This window comes from Microtus pennsylvanicus, chromosome 17 (genome assembly GCF_037038515.1).
Source record: "Microtus pennsylvanicus isolate mMicPen1 chromosome 17, mMicPen1.hap1, whole genome shotgun sequence".
Classification (NCBI taxonomy): domain Eukaryota; kingdom Metazoa; phylum Chordata; class Mammalia; order Rodentia; family Cricetidae; genus Microtus; species Microtus pennsylvanicus.
The window spans coordinates 3,202,139-3,223,200 of record NC_134595.1 but is presented as its reverse complement, the minus strand read 5'-3'; the positions used below and the strand labels follow the sequence as shown (position 1 = coordinate 3,223,200).

Genomic DNA, 21,062 nt, shown 5'->3' with positions numbered 1-21,062 from the left:
TCAATACAACAATCCTAAAAAAATAGGGAGTGGGGTGTGTGTGTGTAAGGGGATTTTTCTTCAGTTTTTTCTACCTGTCTTGAGACAGTACTAAGAAAACAAATATTTAGTACATTATAGTTCTAAGATGCAAAAAAATCATACTTTACAAAAGATTACAAACTCAGTTCTTAGAATTAAACAACCAAAATTAATGACATGTTAAAAACAATCTTGCTGTCAGTTCATGATACTAATTTACATAATCTGAATGTGTAGAAAATGCTAATTTAATTTAGTCAGGACAAATAATCTTTGCATATAATATTGAGTTCATCATCTAGCAGAGAATAAAGACCTTTAGAACTAATGTTTTATTACGGCCCATATCATTGAAGCATGAACAAAAATGATGAGCTTATTTAACGCAGGGCTTTGTTGCCATGGACCGTTTGACTTGGGTCAAGAGGGGACACATCATAAACTCAGGAAATCGGAGAGGGGATGAGAAAATCCCACTACACAATTTTGAGTGAGAATCTTGGCCTTGCACACCCCAAGAAGAGTGTTATATACACTCTATAAGTCAGTGCCTTGGCAAGTTCAGGAGAGTTTGCTTTAGAAATTCAACGTGGATTCCTCTGGATTTTTTCTCAGAGTCTAACATCTGGAAAAGACCCTAGAGATCATCTAAGGAAAAATTTAGTATTAATGATGCTTGTGATTATTTTAGTTGGTATATGACTTAATGTATTTCATTTGCAAGAACTAATATTTTACTTATTTGAATATGTATGCATATAATTAAGACATGGAAGGAATACATCAGTGATTGAGGTTAATAAAATTCTAATATTTACCTGACAAACTAAATCTAGTCATTGGCTTCTTATTAGACATTTCAAGTATCAACAAACTCACTGTTTCATAGTACATTTTAATGTTTGGGGTGTTTCTGTTTTATAATGCTCTACTGGTATCTTCAAGTAAATAACATATTGATGAGTAGGTGAAGGAGAATAGAATGAAAGTTGTGTTGTAAATAAATCTATTCTCTCTTGTATCTGACAGCTATTTAAACACACAACACCAGCTGAAGTCCTGGCTATGTCTCTCCGGGTCCTTTAGTGCTTCTCATGGATTGTAGTGGAGTTTCCCACTCTCGACATGCGACAGACGCAGCTAGACCAGGTGTGATCTGAGCCGTGCAAAACAGAAATTACCGTTTCTTCATTTTGTACATGGACTTCCCGTAATGCAGCCTAGGACGGATTAAGCTTTTGGCAGGCCATCCCCATGTTGACTCATGCTGCACTTACCCTCAACTGAAACCATCAGGCACGTTTTTCATATATTTGGTATTAAGTCAAACCTCCCGTATCCTGTGTTTGTACGGCTCATTTTCTGGGCCCAAATGTAAGACTTTACATTTATTCCTATTAACTTTTTCTGTTTGATTCTCTCCGTTCTTCCAGATGCCTCTGTCATCATATACACTGTCAACGGCAACCTCTCCAGTGCCTTGGAATTCATGGCTGATCAACAGGCCACATCACTAATGTCAGTACTCAGCAGGCCAGCATTAAAATACATGTTCGAGAAAAACTAGCAATATTCACAAGGCATAATTTCTCACACAACTAACGAATCTGCTAGAGTCACATCATCTGGCAAACAGTATTTCTCTGCATTAATCACAGGATGCTATGAGGTGATACAGTTTTTGACATCCAGGAAGTTTCCCTTACATGGTGAAGTCTGGGGTTAGAAAGGTTCTCAACCCTGCACTATTGCCATTTGGATTGGATGAATCTCTCTTGTGGAGGATTGAAGTCATGCATTGCAGGATGTTTAGGGATTTCTACCTAGTAAAAGGCAGCAAAACCTCCTGGTCCTCATCCTTTTGCAGTAATGACATCAGAAATGACTCTACACATACCAACCTTCCTTGGCTGTGCAGTGGCCTCTGCCCACTGAGCATCAACAATCAAGACCCTGTGTTTCTATGAACTAATCTAATAATTATGTGGTTTTGCGAACATTTTCATCGTAGAGTCAAGTATTCACGCACACTAATCATTCCTATATCAGGAATTAGATATGTAGGTAATTTATAAAAAAGATATGAATAATAAGAAAACAACCTCACAAATGAATAGAAGGGGAATAATATAATCCTGATATTTAGAACAAAAGTTAGATTAATACTTGGGCAAAGATACAACAAGAAGAATTCCACAAGAAATGTGTGATTTGAGGTAAGCTATAAGAACTTTGTACCAGGATGCTCATCAAAGTGCTATCTGAAACAATCAAAAATATGTATGCAGAATAATTGACAATGGAAGATAAAGAATTAATTATGCTATCCACAGAGACTATTCAGTGATCAAAATGGAATGTTATAAAAACAGGAAGGGAATGGAAAAGCATTTGGAATATAATGATGTAATCATGTAAAAATATAACTATGTTACCTATGCAGCATGGACAGCCATGTGTGAAAATAGAACTGTTAACCTATGCAGTGTGGATGGCAAGTTTCCAAATGATAAGTAGGCAAAGAAAACAGATTATAAAAATATTAACAATGGCTATGGGATTATGATATAATTATTTGTAACTTTAATAATAATCCTTATATTTTTATGCTTCCAAAATGTTCTTCATGAGTTGTTGAGCTTTTCCCACCCCTGTGGTATGGGGTGTTAATTCTAGAGTAGCATTTCTCAAGATGTGGGTCACAACCCCCGGGGGGGGGAGCAAATAATTTTCTCACAGGGTCACCTAAGACCATCGGAAAACACAGACATTCATATTATGATCCATAAGAGTAGCAAAATTACAGTTATAAAGTAGCATTAAAAATAATTTTATGGTTGGAGAGACACCAGAAGATGAGGACCTATGTTAAAGTGTTGTAGTGTTAGGGAGGTTGGACTGCTCTAGAGAATGACTCATACTGGCCCGGGTATGCTGAGAAAGGCTTTCACAGGTCCATGGGAGAGCACATTATGAAGGATGCTTTGGAGAAGCACATGAAGGAAGGTGATAGTATTTGTAGTCCTCTTCGGGAAAAATTCTGTGTAGTTGGTATTTTTACTCTTTGGGCCCCACCACCCAGTTCCCAAATAAATACACGAAGACACAGTCTTACTTGTGAATGACCAGCATTAGCTTTGCTTGTTTCTAGCCAGCTTTTCTAACTTAAGTTATCCCATTTCTCTTTAACTACATTTCTTCTTTTATACTTTTTTTTTACGTTTATATGTTATATATCTTTCTTTCCTTATTACTCTGTTGCCGGCTCTGTGGCTGGGTGGCTGGCCCCTGGCATTCTCCTTTCCTTTTCTCTCTCCTTATGCTGGTCCCTAGATTTTCCTCCTATTTATTCTCTCTGGCTGCCAGCCCCACCCATTTTTCTCTCCTGCCTAGCCATTAACCGACCATTCAGCTCTTTATGAGACCAAATCACACAGCTTTACAGTGTTAAACAAATGCAACACATCTTTGCATCATTAAACACATATTCCACAGCATAAGTGAATGTAACATGTTTTAAACTAATATTCCACAACTATCCTATGTATCATTTTTTCATAAAATAAGAAAGCCTGATTTCTCAGCTGCATCCTATTTCTCCAAGCCAGTGTTTCATGGATTTCAAAAAGCTGAGGAATACTGAGAACTCAAGAACAATGGCAATGGGTTTTTGATCCTACTGCACGTACTGGCTTTGGGGGAGCCTAGGCAGTTTGGATGCTCACCTTACTAGACCTGGATGGAGGTGGGTGGTCCTTGGACTTCCCACAGGTCAGGGAACCCTGATTGCTCTTCGAGCTGATGAGGGAGGGGGACTTGATCGGGGGGAGGGGGAGGGAAATGGGAGGTGGTGGCGGGGAGGAGGCAGAAATCTTTAATAAATAAATAAATTAAATAAAAAAAATAAAAAAATACTAATGAAAAGTCACTAAAAAAAAAGCTGAGGAGTCACTTCAGATTTATCTATCAAGTAAACAACGATTTCTGGACTGCAACTCTCCAGATTTGGATTCTCCAGTGTTGGGTGGGGATCAGGGATAGTTACCTTTACCAATCTCTTTTAGCAATTCATTTAGACACAGGTGGTCTAGAGACTGTGTTTTATGGTTTAGTTTAAATTCTTTTTTTTCCACCTCCATTTTTGGTAATTTCTTCTTGGTTGTGCAAAGAAGGAAGTTGATTTAGACTTTTATTGGTGCATTGGTAATGTGGCTTCTCAAAAATAAATCCACTTTTAAAAGCATTTTCTTATAGCTGTCTATCCATTTCAAGGAGCCAATGGCCAAAGCAGCTCAAAAAATTCTTGAGGTTTAAAAAACTGATTCTGATAATTGGTTACCTCCAATGCTATTCAGTATGTACTTTATTTAAGGGCTTTAAACACTTTGAAAAGGGTTAATGGAAAACTATTACCCTGGAGAACTATGACAGAATTAGTAAGCAATAAGATAACTAGACTCATTTCAAAGATACAGATATTGATTATATTGAAGAAAAGGACAATAAGAGCATTTATCATTATTTTCTATTTTCATCTTTTCTCCATAGCAACTATCCACAAAGAGTAGCACACTTGCTGAGATCTATAGAGCCATAAACTGGTTTCCTATAGATGATGGACAGCCAAGGAGCGGTACTGCGGGGCTGTGAGCAACGCCACATGCTCAGCCCGGACCACCATGCTCCATGCTCCTCTTGGTCCCCCATGGTCCTCAACCACTGAGTGTTGAAACTCCTTGGTCACTGATTCCACAGCACCCAACCCTAAAATCAGCTCCTTCAACTTCCTTGATGCCCTCCTGAGGCCATGTTGTCAGAGGTGACTTAGGTGCAGGCTAATAGTACACTTCTTTCAATATTTTCACCAGACATATTTTAAGAATATTGGTCCTGAAGCCCCTACAGTCAGCAGAGGCAAATTTACGGCTTTGCTTCTAAGAACAAAACTCCCTCAGGCACCTGCGTCCAAAGGCAAAACTAGAAAGGAAATGAACTCCTGCTTAAAGACAGCTCACCTTATTTTATGAATTATCAATTTTCTAGCTGGCACACAGTCCACCCGCCACTGGGAGATTTTTACCCCCATTTCAAGCAAGCATTGAACTGCAAAAAATGTCCAGTCTGCATTCTAGCAAACAATTCCTATTCCCGAAGATGAGGCACGGGACACAGTCTCAGTAAATGAAGTCGGGGTGGGGGGCAGAAAGACCTATGATGCAGGCCCTCAGTGCACATGTCTCTGCAATGCTGCATTAAGTCTGTCCCCGAATTCCATTCCAGTCCAGGATGACTGACGCCTGGGCTCTGATGGGGGCACTTTTCCTTTTTTTAGGGGTGCTCTGCCAGGTGACTGGTCAACTACAATGCAGAGCACTTGATTTCCTTTTAACTGCTCTAGTGACCCTGGAGCCAGGGCTTATCAGCTTCTCAAAAATGAGAGAGGACTAAATAGCTTCTCCCCCACCTCCTTATTGGTAAAGTCAGTCTTCTCAATGGAAATTGACTGCAAGACGGGGTTAAAGGTTAACAGGATATACTTCAGACTATGGTGTGCGAGAAAACACAGGGAATTGATGTGGTTCTCTTGGTGCGTCCACTATGGAGACAAAATATAAGAATGGACTCTTAAAAACCATGAGGATAAACTTAGCTAATAAGCCAGTGAAAACTGGATACATTTGACTTCCCCTGAGTAATCACAAATATGTACGATTAGATCCAGTTCTGCCTTATCTTAGTATTTTTTCCGAGCTTTATTTTGTTTGGAAGGCAGAGAATTGCAAAACTATATGAATATTCAATTGCATGTTGTAAAGTCAGATGTTTACACAACTACTTGGGAGAAGTGCCAGAATTAACTTCAAAGATGAGTGAAGGACCTCTTGTCCAACAGAACACGACGCTCTTCAAGTACGAGAATTCGGCCCTCGCAAACTATCATTACTGCTGGATATGAAACCGGCCCTTTAACAGACAGGCAGTGCACGTTTCAGCCTGCTGATAGCCTAGTAAAAGACAGTAGCTTTTGAAAAATGGAGGACTTCTCAAATTACATGACCTAAAAGGAGTTAGCAGAATATAATTAAGAAAGGCATACAGCAGGCTGTCAAAAAACGAGGAACAGACTAGGGGAATGTGAGAGCTCTAAACATCAATATCAAAATGACCTTTGGATTAGCAGGGAGAAAAATCATTCTTTAAGCCATGGGAAAACAAGCACCGATGGAGTCAGAACGGGAGCAGCATAGTGTGGGACTATAGGTACTGATAAAATGAAAACACAGCCGGATTTCTTCTTATGAATGTGATAAAGATTCCCTGGGTGGTGATTCTTCCAGGAAGGCACAGCCCTCTGCTATGCTCCAGTTGGTTCCTGGGAGTTACTGACTCAAACACAGGTTCTGTAGGGGACAAAGAAAGGGCTCGGTCATCTGCTCACCTTCCCGTCTCCTCTTTCATTTTTTCCAGCTCTTCTTCTCCCAGGTTCCCGGGCTTCTGGGTACCTTTCTGTTCCACCTTTCCACCCTTATCATCTTTCTTCTTTCCAAATCTGGAGGGAAAGAACAAAGTTAATAACTCACACTTTTTCCTTGGCAAATGTAAGGTGTGTATGACATGAGCTCATGCAGCTGTAATTCTTTATTCTAAATAACACAACAACAGTCGGCATGAAACTGAAGTAAAATCAGATCACAGAAGCAGGAAAATAACACAGTTACTGTTTTTTCTTTTTTCTCTCCTCTCTTTCCTTCTTTTCACTGACATATTTTGTATCAAGCATAGCGTTATGTCATTAGAGGTGAACAATTCTGACTATTAATTCAATGAAGAATTAAAACACAGAATGATTACCATTCATATGTAACTAAAAACTGAACAGTTTTCTAATGAGGCCCTCCAGAACTTCAGTCCATTGCCATTTTAAGGTAAAATACACGAGATTATATAATTACAGGTAACAAGGGAACTTACTGAATATTCAGTTAAATGCTTTCCTATTATCAAGGAAGACTCAAAAGCCCTGGGGGAAACAGAGGGAGTGTTTCTGAAGTGGATACACACTTCTCATTGGTTCTGTCCAGGCCTGGGATTAGAACTTGCCTACACTGTGTGCTCTTCTCTTTCTTCCAGGTCACAGTTACTCTACAACAGTGCCCCCTGTTCCCAAGCTGCTCTAGGTAATGTGATTAGCATAAATGTCACATCAGTAGCTACATGCACAAAAGCGGCAACGGTGGCACATTACAAGAACATCGTGTTTCCTCAGCGTGTGTAGGAAAATCTGAAATGAAAGGCGGCGATGGCTGAAATACAAGTAGGACCTACCCATCACGCGACAGTCACCATGGATGAAGTGATGAGGAGAAAGGCACTTCATGATGCACGTTCTGCAGTGTAGGCAGATTCTCCTTAAATCCTTTTACCTTTAAATATCTAGTCCTTTTTTATTAAATAGCGAATTTTAACTATGTGTGTTAGCGCCAATATATCATCTGATTGTCTGTTTGTCCATCTCTTCATCCATCCTTCCATCCATGCATCCTTTCACCCATCCATCAACCATCCCATCCACTTACCTACCTATTTGAAAGCTGGGTGTGCTTCCAAACTAGCTGTGCTTAAGCTAGCCTTCTTCCCCTTCGTTGTGACAGAAACTAGAATCTCTTTATGTGAAGATGTGTTATAAGATTTGAAGATGGTCTTATCCATCTCCAACTAGAATCACAATTTAAAAATAAATCACAGAATGATCTCTTGTGTATATGTCCTTTGAAGTTCCTCTTTGGGTTGTGTTTCTGGTCATGGAAGCAGTGCTAACAAACGGCCACTCTGAGCATCACACCCGGGAGGCTCAAGGCTCAGAAAAGCCTGCTGTTAGCATGACACAGACCGCAGAAAGGCTTCCCAGTCTTGACTCCTCTTCAACCTACAGTTTCAGTTAACAAGTCTTTTCTCGCAACCCCCCCCCCCACGTACTCTTATCTACTACGACAATTTTCTTGCTGCGCTCAGTCTTCCTGGGACATTGGTCAACTGTCGCCCTTAGCTTAAGGTCCTGTGTCCATACATACATACTACCAACCAGCAGCCATGATCTTAGAGAAAACTGTCTCCCCTAGAAGATAACAACTGTCCATGGGTTCAGGCCCTCACTTAGGGGTGAGGGCTCACACACCCCTTTTCCCTTTCTACTAGAATACTGATTGTCTTGATCTTACTCAGGTCTTTCTTACTCAGGCAAGCACAACTGCTGGGCGTTCATGAGCTCAGGGGTCGTGCCTGACCATAAGATGCTGTCTTGCTCCAGTCCTCCCTACCCCTGTGGCTCTTAAGATCGTTCTGCTCCCTCTTCTATGACGCCCCGTTTGTGGCCACACGCTCTGCTCACGCCCACTCTCTGCAATTTCATTCTTCCTCCGTCTTTCTATCCTGCCTCCACTTCTGGAACAATTCCTGCTCGTCACTGAAGATATGACCTGCTATCATTTATAAAAGCAGCTAGGAAACCAAGAAAAAATGCAGACAAAAATAGAAGAACATCAACTTTCAAATATTATTCAGATTTGCTGATATATTCAAGACCTCACTATAACCTACAGTGCAGGAGATATCTAAATAAAATTTCCATGAATATATTCTGTAGCTTTCTACGCTGTACTCAGAAGCAGCTTAGAGATCATTCTTATTCTAAATACATTCACAGGAGAAGTTAGCACCTTCGTACATCACTTAGATAAAGAATTCTTCTCCCAAGATGCCATTGAATATAACAACATTTGGACAAAAAATTCAAAACATTGGCGGGCCAGGGTAGGAAAGATGCCTTAGAAATTGATGGGAACACAGCGTTGCCAAACCACAAGCTTGCTCCCCTCCTCCATATCCTGCATTTTATTAAAAATGTGGAGGCTTTGGATTTTTCAGACATAAAAGTAGCCTTATGTTTGAAGGTTAAAAGTAACCTAGACCCTGTTTGCCTTCACAGTTCTCACCACACCCAGGCATAGTTTTCCTTTGGTATCTAAACTATTTCACCTGAGTTGCAGTTCAAAAGTAGCTTGCTTGGCTGTTAGTTTTAACTTCTGCAAAGTATTTTCTTTTTATCAAGAACTTTTCATTAAATCAGCCAGTTCCACTGCGATTATAAATATTTCATTTAAAATCCATTCTCTTTAAGTTTTCAAACCAATAAGAATGGCAGATATAGCTGCAAAACTTCTCTTGCTAGAGTGAAGTTTACAGATCACACTGTTTCAGAGAGTCTGGGGGGTTGAGAACAGAATTGGGGTGTAATGGTCATGGAGAGGGCCTTGCTTTGTCACAGTGACCCCAACCCCACGGAAGTGAGCTGTATTTTATCGACGATCACATTGGCTTCTCTCCCCAGCTTTGCAGTCAGACTTCTTCATCTTCAGTGGCAGAGGGAAGGGAAGGGCTTGAGTGGTGGGGAGGGAAGCATCCGTTTGCTATTTCCTTTCCTTAGCATCCCTCTGGGAAGTCATTCCACAGCATCCTTACTTACCCAAGACCCAGAAAGGGGAGTCTGGGATGTTCATCTCCCCATTAACCACTAGTGTGAGAAAAGTCATGAGGCCCTTGGCTGGCTGTGACCATTGCTTTGCATGTGAGAGGTTTGGGACGGCCTTCACATTCCAGGCTGCTCTGTTTGTTCTCTGAGAAATGTGAGGGCTGGTGACTCTGGGCCAGGCGCCTTAAGGAAACTGCTTCTGGGTTATCCTGGCTTTAAGATACTGCGCTGAGAAGTCATGACCATACATATGGTTCCATCAATAACATTTTATTTTACATGCACCTAGGTAGTCTGTGTACAGAATCCCATGGTGGATCTTTTTGCAAAATGGAAAAATCACCTTTCAACATATTCTTTGTGCAAGTTTACATTTTCACAAATACGTTTGCTTAAAACACCAGACCCTGTTCATTTCCACAGTGGTTACTTGAAACACCTTTGTGGAAAACTTCTGTCCCTCCTTTTGTTCCTTTCTTCTTCCCCCTCTTTCTTCCTTTATTCTTTATCCTCTTTCTACCTTCCTGCATTTCACTTATTCTTTACAAAGTATTTTTCAGCACCTACTGTGTGTCAGACATTATAATTAACATGGGGTTTACATTCTCAGGGAGAAGACGGTCATCAGCAAGCACAACTGCATAGTAGCAAGCTGTGAAAGTTGTTAGAAAGGATGATGACAGGGACTTCAGCAACTAAAACATGTCTAGGTGCAGAGATGATGCTTACCTGAAAATGGACAAAGACAAGGGTCCCCAAAGGGAGTGACACTATTAGCAGGTGTGGTCTTGTTGGAGGAAGTGTGTCACTGTGAAAGCAGGCTTTGAGGTCTCATATATGCTCAATATATGAACATCTCATATCCAATATTTTAGATCACTTCCTGTTGTCTAAGAGTCGACTCTCAGCTACGTTCTCATGTCTACTTACACGCTGCCTTGTTTCCTGCCATGACAATAATGAACTGAACTTCCGAACTGTAAGCAAGCCACCACAATTAAATATTTTCTTTCATAAATTTGCCATGGTCATGTCTCTTCCCAGCAGCAGAAACCCTCACTAAGACAGTGCATTCAGGAGGTCTAGCAGGTGAATCGGTGGGAAATTTTGTCTGTGGTGGAAGCAGCACACACAGAGATGATGAGCTGGAGATGGCATGTTTTCCAGTCAGTAAAAAGGGTGGCTGAAGTGAGGGGCACTTTCATGAGATGCGGGTAGAAAAGCAAGGGCTGAAAGTCTGAGAGGAGCCTGGAGTGGAGCGTTAGAGCCAGGGAAGGGTGTTCATTAGTAACAATGGGGACAGTCACTAGTGAGAAAAATGGTGGACTGAGAGAGGTGGTGGAGGGAAAACAGGAGTAACCGTATTCTTTTGAGCAGAGGTGACCATGTGAGAGGTATTTTCTAAAGATCACTGTGGTTGGAGAGCTGAAAAGCATCAAGAAAACAGCAAAACAGTAACAGGCTGCTTTGGGATGACTGGAGAGACAGGGAGGCCACTGAGAGAAGACAATTATGTGCTTGTTAGCTGGTGAAGAGGGAGTAAAGACCTGCATCTTTATGTGTAGGGTGTGCCCGCATAGTGTGCACGCAGAAGTAGAAGGACAAGGTGTGGGATCTGATTCTCTCTCCACCACAGAGGATCTTGGAATTAAATTCATGCCATCAGGCTTAGTGGCAAGCACTTTACTTGTTGAGCCGTACTGCTACCCTAAACATGATTTTGGAACACTTTCAAGAAACCTAAGCAAACAGTCCCAGTACTAGCCCCAGTATCACCTCTGCAAAACTCTTTCATCTAAAGGATTTACAGAGGAAGGAGACAGATGAAAGAATTAAAAGAAAAACTGATTAAAGGAAGAATATCTGGAAAGTATGCTTGCAAAAGTATGTGAGACGACTGCAATGGGGTGAGTGTGGTGACAGATGGGAATGAGATCTAGCAGTCCAATGAGGAGGAGGCCGGCAAGTCTTCCCAGCCTGGGCAATGCACAGTGCAAAGTTGCAAGTTGAAGCCAGGTGGGTGAGGTCGCCAGAGTAAGGCAGCAGGTTATAGAGCCGAGGCCTATCCGGAAATGACCAGAGTAAGGCAGCAGGTTATAGAAAAAACAAACAAACAACTAAAACAAAAAAACAACAACAAAACAGAAGATGGAGGAAAGAAGGGAATAGGTTTTTTATTTATTGTTTTCCTTTCTTTCTTTTCACTGTTGACAAAATGTGGTGTCTCACCTCATCTATTTTTAAATACATGATTCGGTGCCATCAATGACAATCATTTTGTTGTGTCACTATTCCCCCATCCTTCCTACAATTTTTCACTATTCCAAGTGAAATTCTCTACTCAAGAACAGCATAGCTCCATTCTTTCTTCCAGTTGGTGGTGACCATTTTATATTCTGTTTCTATGAACATGACTCAATTTTAGGTATTACATAGAAGCAGACTCGTGTTTAAATTGTCCTTTTGTGTATGTCTTAGTTCAGCTTGCATAAATTCCTCAAGGCTCATCTGTGTTGTACAATACAAAAGTATCCCACACCTTTTAAATGCCAAACAGGGCTGGTGAAATGGCTCAGCTGGTAAAGGTTCTTGCCACAAAGTTTGACAAACTGAGTTCAATACCTGGGACTCACATGGCAGAAGAAGACTCCTGACTCCCATAATTTGTTCTCTGACTTACACATATGTGGGTGACAAACACTTATACACCTAAACAAATATATTAATGTAATAAAGATACTTAAAAATAAAAAATAATATTCACATGCCATATTTGATTCATGCACTCAACTATCAATGGCCGTGTGGGCATGCCCACACTCTTTCTGTCATGAGAAATGCTGTTGTGAGCATTTGTACAGAATAGAAATTCTTGGCAAGTTGGGGGGGGGCAACAGAAATATACAGCTTCCCTGGAAAGATGAGGCCTCAAATGGAGAAGGAGTCTCAAAAAGCAGCTGTTGGTGAAGAAATTGATCTGATCATAGTTATGAATAAGTAGGCCGAGGTGTTTGTAGATGACTTATCAGTTAATATGACATAGTATGTATGAGAGAAATGGATTTTTAGCTCATAAACTATAAATTATTGGGGGGTTTAAATGATCAATGGTAAACTTGTGCATGATCGAGGAAAACCTCAGCAAGTAATAGGGAAACACCAGGACTAGACCTAAGTAATGCTGCTATTTTGCTATTTTGGGTTTGGAACCTCCAAAAAATGCATATGGCAAAGTAGGATGTGGTAATGCTACAATCATACATCCACTCCTCCATTCATGAGTGAGTATCCACTACACATCACACCCAGGATGGCTTGACTTCGAACACTGTGACATGATGCTGTCAATGGTTGGGGCTTATACATAGCCATCCTGGTCTGTATGTTGTCTATGTATCACAGATTGGGCATGCCTTCTACTTTGCAAAGGGAGTGAACCTATGAACCAATATCAACTGTCAGGTATATAGCTACCCTTTCTCAATACAACTCACTCAACAACCCCAAGAGGTGTGAGAGATCCTTCTGTATATATGTTGCTTTTATTGGTTAATGAATACAGAATCTGCCTTGGGCTGTGATAGGGTAGAATAGATCTAGGTGGGGAAAACTAAACTGAATGCTGGAAGAAAGAAGGTAGAGAAGGAGATGCCAAGTAGTCACCACTGGAAGCAGACATGTTGGAACCTTGCTGGTAAGCCACAGCCACATGGCGATACACTGATTAATAGAAATGGGTTAAATTAAGATGTAATGAGTTATCTAAAAAGAATCAAGAGCTAATAGGCCAAGCAATGATTTGAATAATATAGTTTCTGAGTGATTATTTTGGGTCTGGGTAGCCAGGAACGAACGAATGGCCTTTTACTACACCTGAGTACCTTGTTTCCTGTAGGGTGAACATTTCAATGTAAATTTTTGGCAGTTATCTCTGTTTCTAGCTCTTCTAAATAATGGAGATTTTCAAACTCTTCCCAGACTCTGTACACCTTGAGGAAAGGATTGTTTACATAGTAGGTGCGGCTGTAGTCCTGATATTTCCCAGATCTCCTCTCTCATTTAATTCATGTGTTAATTCTGCCAAGTTCTACCTAAACTTTTTCTTCTAGAGCTCATTGGGTGTATGTAGTTCCACAATCAATTCTGGCATTACTAAATAATGCCTTATGAAGGATTGGAAAAGTTAGGCAAGAACAATGTTCAGATGCTCTTGTCCTAAGTCAAAGGGAGCTGGACAGTATTCATTTCTCCTGCTGCAACAGGAGATATCTATGAGCACAAACGATGCCTTAGCAAAGGTTACAGAAGCTGAGCATCCACGATATTAAAATTAGAAACTCAAGGATCAATGTCAGATGTTTAAAAACACAAACTTCACAGTCATTATGTTTTCTGAATTTGGATAATGGTTCTTCTACCCATAAGTAGCTATTTTACAAACTATGCACGATATTTCCTCATCATTTTATAAATTATAGAGTTTGAAAAAGCTCAAGCTAAGCACAGGGGCAGAGAAGTTCAGAAGCCTTTGACTATTATTTCCATAGTCTATTCTGAGATCCACCCATAAAGGTTTCTGTTGTCTGATTTATTCCAAACTGGGCTCTACATTAGCACATTCATACGCTGATGAACGCTCCCTGCATCATAACCTCACATGGTTCTGTGATCTTCAGCTATTGCTTCTCTTGAAATTTTATGTCACAAAGGTCTTAGCTCATTTAGCTCACACAGGTCCCATTGTACTGGAGAGCTAATGAATCTGATATAAATTCAGTGAAAATTGACCAGTTAGTACCCCATTCTATTGTTTTGGCTACCTAGGAGGCAGTACCTACTTTTATGTTAATATTATGGAAAGAATAATGAATAGATTCATTCTTTTGTTTGTTACAAGGCAATCTTGATTAAAAATAATATTGGATTTTTTTTTTTAGCTTCCCATGTATACCACTGTGATGGTGTTACGGAATGGACATGGTTTGTTCCACAAAGATTCAGATTCGGGAACTCAGTTCCTACTGTGTTAGTGTTGACAGTTGATGGGATCTTTCAGAGGAGCTGTGCCTAGTGTAAGGCAATTAGGGCACCATCTCACAAACAGACTAGTGTCTTTTTTAAGAGTCTAGCTTACTAGGTTAGGTCTCTTGAGAGTAAGATGGGTCTCATCAGACTGACCACACTATTGTGAGAATAGATTGTCATGGAGGAGGGTCTGTCTCTGCTCCCTCCTTCTCCTCAGAACCACACACTTCTCATTTCCCCCTTTCTGCCATGATTTGACACAGTACAAGGCCAAGTGAATGCCATGACATGTCTTTGCTTCTCCAAAACTGTAATCTAAATATACTTTATTTCTGTAGAAATTATCTAGCCTTGAGAATTTTGTTATAGCAATGGAAAGCAGTCTATGGTATAGCACTAATTCCTGTGACACTTAAGAAGGAAGATAAAATACTATTAATCCCAGAATGCTTTTCAGAACATGAAGATAATGGTTTAGGTCTGGGTCTATACATCCAGTTTACAGAATGCAAAAGTAGGTAGGGGTTGCTTTTCTAGGATCACACAAGTAAAAGATGACTAAGTTGATTCTTTAGTAGCTAAGGAAAAGCAAGGTTTTTCTTGGGTTGGAAAGTTGCCTTAGTTAGTAAAGTGCTTGCCATTCAGGCACGGGGATCTGAGTTTGGATCCCCAACACCTACATGGATAGTCAGGTAGAAATGGTGGAGCATGCCTGTAATCTTCACACTGGGGAGGAAGAAACATGAGGATCCCTGGGGGACACAGGCACACATGCACGCAACATTCACAAAAACACACACACACATGGACATGCACATGAACACACATGCATGCATACATGCAATCATGCACACAGAACTCTCTTATTAATCTTAAAATAGTAGGGCAGTTGGACTCTCGAAATTAAAATGCTAATTCTGGGGATGTTGTTTAGACATTCCTTCCAGGTAAGTTTAGGTTTCTAAGAGGTAGACAAGTAGTGTTAAAACAACAAACGTTTTTAATCCCATATTCTATTAATCCCTTAAGGCTACATCCCACCCCCAACCTTAGCATCTCCTTTTTTCTGAGGGGTCATTCATTTCTGGGGTGTGGCTGTTGTATGGAGGTAGGAGGAATGGAAGACTTCACAGCAACCTTTCATCCAGAGCAAGGAATCTTCAGATCCCAAATAAGTTGTTTACTTTTAGGCTTAAAAACCAGGGCGGTCTTTCCCCATAGCTGCCTAAGTGGATCAGACAGCTGCTGGGTAGAGGCTCAGGCCAGGCTTTTACTGAATTCAGTGGCTGGGAATCCTTGAGATAATTTGCTTTCCCCATTTTGAAGGGCTAGAAAAGGTGATGGGTTTGCAAACACTGAATACATTAAAGAAAATCTAAAGGGTTTCGGAAGCAAGGGCAAACACATATCACCAATAACCAATGTTTCTGAAAACAACGCAACCAGGGCCTGGGGAATCTGGTTCCTAGGAACCAGTGTAGGGATCCGTCAATCACAAGACAGCTTTGCTGATCATTTTTGTAACAGATGCAAACTCGACTTAGAGGTTATTAACTCAGCACTTAGGGGTTAAATAAAAGAGAAAAAAGATTTATGAGGAGGCTAGAAATTAAAATTAAGTGAAAATAAGCATGAATGTGTGAGCAAAAAAGATAAAGATACTAATAAGGCCTGATTTTCAGATCCACAGAGGGACTTTCTGAAGCTTATTAGCTGTCCCTGCCACCCAGGGTTGAAGCTGTTCTCCCTTTCTGGTTTCCAGAAGAAAAAGCTACTCAGGAGCACACTGACTCTGACTAATTCTCCCATGCACTCTTACTGGTTTCAAGACACGGTAGGCAGGAGCCTCGGTGACTCTGGCTAAACACTTAGGATTTCTGGGAAATACATTTAACGTCATTAAAGAAGTAGATCTTTTTTGCGTTTTAATGTTTTCTGTTTACTTATGTGAACATGGGGTATGTGCACACCTTCTTCCTTCTCATCCTTTGTAACTTGCTCTCAGGCTCCTCTGAAGACTAAGTAGACACAACATCCCATGTGCAGGAAGTCAGATGTCAATCAACATTAATAGTCTCTTCTCATGTGTGCAACTTTGCTTTTTCTTCCTTCCATTTTCTCTACTTCCTCTGGCAAGCACAAAACTCAGAAAAAAACTGTTTTGAGAGCAAATTCTACCTGATTCTTAACCTTACTCTGTCAGCTGCCAGAGGTTCCCCACCCTGACTAGACTTCCCAGGCCCGGCCTGTTCAAGTGCACTGCCCTCTGACTATAGGTTCATCCTGCAGACGGAAAGAACAATGAAGTTGCCAGGGGCACAGGCCTGTGGGGGTCAGCTCAGCTCAGTCATCTGCCTGGGGTGGGAAAACCTAACTCTGGCCAAGAACCCAATTCTGGGAGGACTACTTGGAAAGGTTTATGGAAGCTGGGGGACCTTATCCACAAGCACTATATCAAAAGCAAATAGAGCCAAAATCCCAATTGCAGGGGTTAACATGCATATGATTTTCCCATGATCCCCTGTCAGATAGAACAGATGACAGTGACCCTGAGTGTAAAGAACAAATGGACAGTCTGAACAACGTGACTCATGCGAGTGTGTTTCCTGCCAGTGAAGAACCGTATTAAAGGGAACCTGAATGCTATCACTCCATCTTCAGATGCGAGGGAAGCAGGATAGACTTTCGCTGGCATTCATGTGCACCAAGCAAGAATAAATGATGGTGCGCCAGATCCATTCTAATGGGAGCAAAACTTGTCTTTATAACTCTGATTAAACAAAAAAATTATCACTTTGATGCCCAAATTAGCATCTTTTCTCTAGCATATGGAATTAATTAGTTGAGTGACAAAGAATTAGTCCATGTAGGATGAAAGCTGAAATCATATTTATCTGAAGTTTAAAATGAAGAGCATGCAGTGTTAACTCTAGCTTGCTCGTCTGATGCTCTGTATACTCTAAACCTGCATGTCGCATACAGGGATTTCATATTCCTCTTCCTTTTAGTATAAAAACTTTCCTTGAAAAGACAATGAGAACATTTCAGATTTTCCTCCTCATCCTGGAGGTGGAAAACTTTTCCATTGTGCCATTAAAAAAAATCTAAAATTATATGGTTTTTTTTGTCTCACATTTATTGTATAAATACAAAGGAAGCTCAGTAATTAATGCATCATAGAGCTGGTAAGAGCCTCAGACAATGGGAAGAGTGATCACACTGGTTTCTAATAAGAGAGACTAAGTTTGAAACTTCTCTTAAAAGGTGAAAGCTCTCCTTAACTTTGGTTTAACATACTTTTTTTTCTGAGAAGAAAAGGCAATTTTGAACATGGTAGAATAATTGAGGTTATTTTCTGAGAGAACACCATTCACTAGAACTCCTGTCCCGTGCTTTGATGGGGTCATAATATTTTGCTGACAAGCTTGTGTGGGTATATTTTTCTTTAATTGAGACTGGATGGAGAATGGATTCAAGGAGGAATTATGGAGATGAGGAAGGTTCTTGCTGATAGGAACCACGCCATTGTTCACACACGAGCTAGTCAGGGAACAGGGCAGGTCTTTCGTATGTTTCTGTTGTTCCCACTCACCAAGCACACGAGGAGTACTTTGTGTTTGGCCAGGTCCTCCAGCAGGTGCAGGAAATAAAGCAAAGTGGTTGAGTAGCGTTTCTGCTCTCATCCTTAGTAATGCATGCTACTGGGAAGAGCATACCTATATGCCTTCTTTACACTCCCTGTTTTAAAAAGGGACCAAAGGGCTCCTCCTAACTCAGCCCATCATAAAGCTTCCAGTGCCAACGATATCCTTAGAATCCACAATTCACCACCCACTTTCATTTAGGCATAACAGCAATCTGGCTACAGCCACCACGTACGTCTACAGCCTCAACAGGACCGAATGAGTGAAACAGTGGCTTACCTCACAGAAGCACTGATAACTTGACTGTCTTGGTGCAATGGGGGCACCGAGTCACCGAAAGTTTGAGCTCATGGTGACCAAACACCCTTTTTGCAGAACCAGTAGGTCAAAATGCAGCATGAACTTAAAACCAAAGCCATTATTAGAGATGATTACCGTGAGAGACATCACCAACTTATCTCACAAAATACCTTTGGTTTCTGATTTTGGCAATTATTGTCTTCTTAAACTTAGGTTTCAAATATGTACGTATAGCACAAGGTAGATACTGTGCTCTCTATTTTGTCTGGCTTGTCTTTGTCTTTAGACTTCACATAGTCCTTATCAATATTATCAATCCACACTCCCTGGTCTGTACTCTTTTACAGGAAAGGGATTTTTGGGAGAAGGGGGTAATTTTTTAAAAGCCCTAGTAGTTTATAAATCATATAAAGATTATGATTTCAAAATTTTTATGTTAGATTTAATGTTAACTAATATCTGTCCTTATATTTTATAAGTACCTTATCATTAAGCCAAAAAATAGAATTGATTCCTGACTGTGACTTAAGTAAGAGAAAAAACTATTTATATTGGGAATTTCTGAATGAGATTCTCTATGATAATTTTGACACTTCTAGATCCAGAGTGACATGTCTCAGGAAACATGTCAAACCTGTGCTTCCTGCAAGACTCTCCATTCCTTTTTAAAGTTTAATTTTATTTTATGTGTATGAGTGTTTAACCTGTATGTACATCAGTGTACCCATGGATACCATCCCATGTAGGCTGGAAGACGGTGTCAGAGCCCCTGGTACTAGAGTTACAGAGGGTTGTGAAGCACTATGTGGGTGCTAGGGATCAAATCTAGATACTCTGGGGAAAAAAGCCAGTGCTCTTAACCACAGATCCATTTCTCCAGCTCCTCTCCATTTATTTTTAAAAATTTACAAAATTTCAATTTCCATAATTTTAATGCTTACACTGTGAGCTTAGAGATTTGGTATCGATGAGTAAGATGTGAAGAGTGCCTGAATATTTCAAATAGAGTTACTGTCCACTCATTAATATGCACAATAAGTACTGTGGGCATTCTCCAGATCCCATGCTGAAGGAAGTGTGGCCCAGAACGGCAACGACTAAAGGCCTATCAAGATATCAATAATGTTTCCCTTTGTTCAGAGGGCCCAGGACAATAGATTTCCTATGGGATTCTATTTTATAAGAGAATGGATATAATTTTGCTCTCCGCGCATGCATCATCACAAAAGAATCTATAGCAAGGACGAGACGACAATGACAGCTGCATGTCTGACCACGTTTTGCCATCACCAGCACTTCCCAGAGAATCGCAAAGAACGCGCAATCACAAAAGCCTGCTTTTGCCTGGAAATGCTTTAGTGACTTAGCACGGTGATGATTTACAATTTGGCCAACGGAATCAGAGATTGATTTATAGTCTGTCCCAAGCATCAAAAGCATCAGTCTTCTATTTGTGAGTCCGCTAGACTGTGAAACTACAATTCTGCTTTGTAAGTGTGCTTTCTTGTCCCTCCCCTTCCTGTAGCAATGGCTAATTTTTCCTTTCTTCAATACCACAGATGGATAATTCCTGCAGATTCCTGATGTTTTACAGTACAAAACGGCTGCCTATGTGCTCAGGAAATGACAAAAGAAAGCTGTGGTAGACACGGCACGTATTTGTAATGAAATGCCCAGCCCAATAAAGCATGTGATTAAGTAAACCAGAAGTTCGAGCCTAGACTGAAACATCCCTAATGGGTTACAGCATATCTGTTTAAAAATGTGAGCTACTTTTCGCCACTTAAATTTTTATCTCTGGGATTAATTTTAAAATATCAGATCTATTTGTAATCTTATCACACAAAGGAATGACAGTAAGAACTACATCTTTTTGCCCACATGTGTGTTTATACAGGTGGCAGAGTATTTTAGACTCTCTTAGCCGATGTTTCTGAACGGCTCTTGACGGCCAGAGTGGAACACGCTGTCAGGGCCACTCAGACGAGGGTTGGAAGGACAACTGTCAAGCATAGCACCTGCAACCTGTATTGTTTGGCTTTGGATTTAATGCTTCTGGTTTCCCCATATTTGTAGTCTTTCTAAACTTCACCACCTAATATTGAAGTGACTTCCAATAGCTAATCTTTTTCACAAACATTAGTCATATTTGATTCTGTAGGAGCCCATGGTATTTGTGCTTTTCATTTTGGAAGGTTATTTGGAAAGGCAAGCCAATAAATTTTTTTTCAAGTGTGACTAAGCTGGTGTCATTCATTTTACACTGATCCTACCTCTCTCTAGGACCTGTCCTACTGAGCTCTGGGTGCTTGCTAATCCAGTCAATCCAGAGACGGAAGACTCAGTTTGGATAAAAGAACAATAAATCCAACCATTATCTCAGTTCAGTAAGAGTAAGATTTGAGTGTAGTAGTGAAAAAGGAGCAGAGAAAGATTCAGCAAAATGTACGGTTTGGCAGAGGAATTCTGAGCAAACATGTTCCATATTCAATTTATCAGGTTAACATGAGAAGAGGTGGTTCCAAATGGCCCACAGTTATGAT

General features: G+C 40.5%; 1 protein-coding gene across 3 annotated transcripts in view; it reads right to left on the bottom strand.

The window, feature by feature from the left end:
- Pard3b (par-3 family cell polarity regulator beta) overlaps window positions 1–21,062 on the bottom strand; it is a 1,014,383-nt gene that overhangs the window by 211,224 nt on the left and 782,097 nt on the right. For all 3 annotated transcript variants that reach the window (XR_012908166.1, XM_075951370.1, XM_075951371.1), the window contains exon 19: window positions 6,461–6,571. Coding sequence is in view for 2 of the 3 variants with exons in the window: in XM_075951370.1 (XP_075807485.1) it covers window positions 6,461–6,571 (111 nt within the window). In the remaining variant the exon portion in view is untranslated. The remainder of the gene's footprint in view (window positions 1–6,460; window positions 6,572–21,062) is intronic.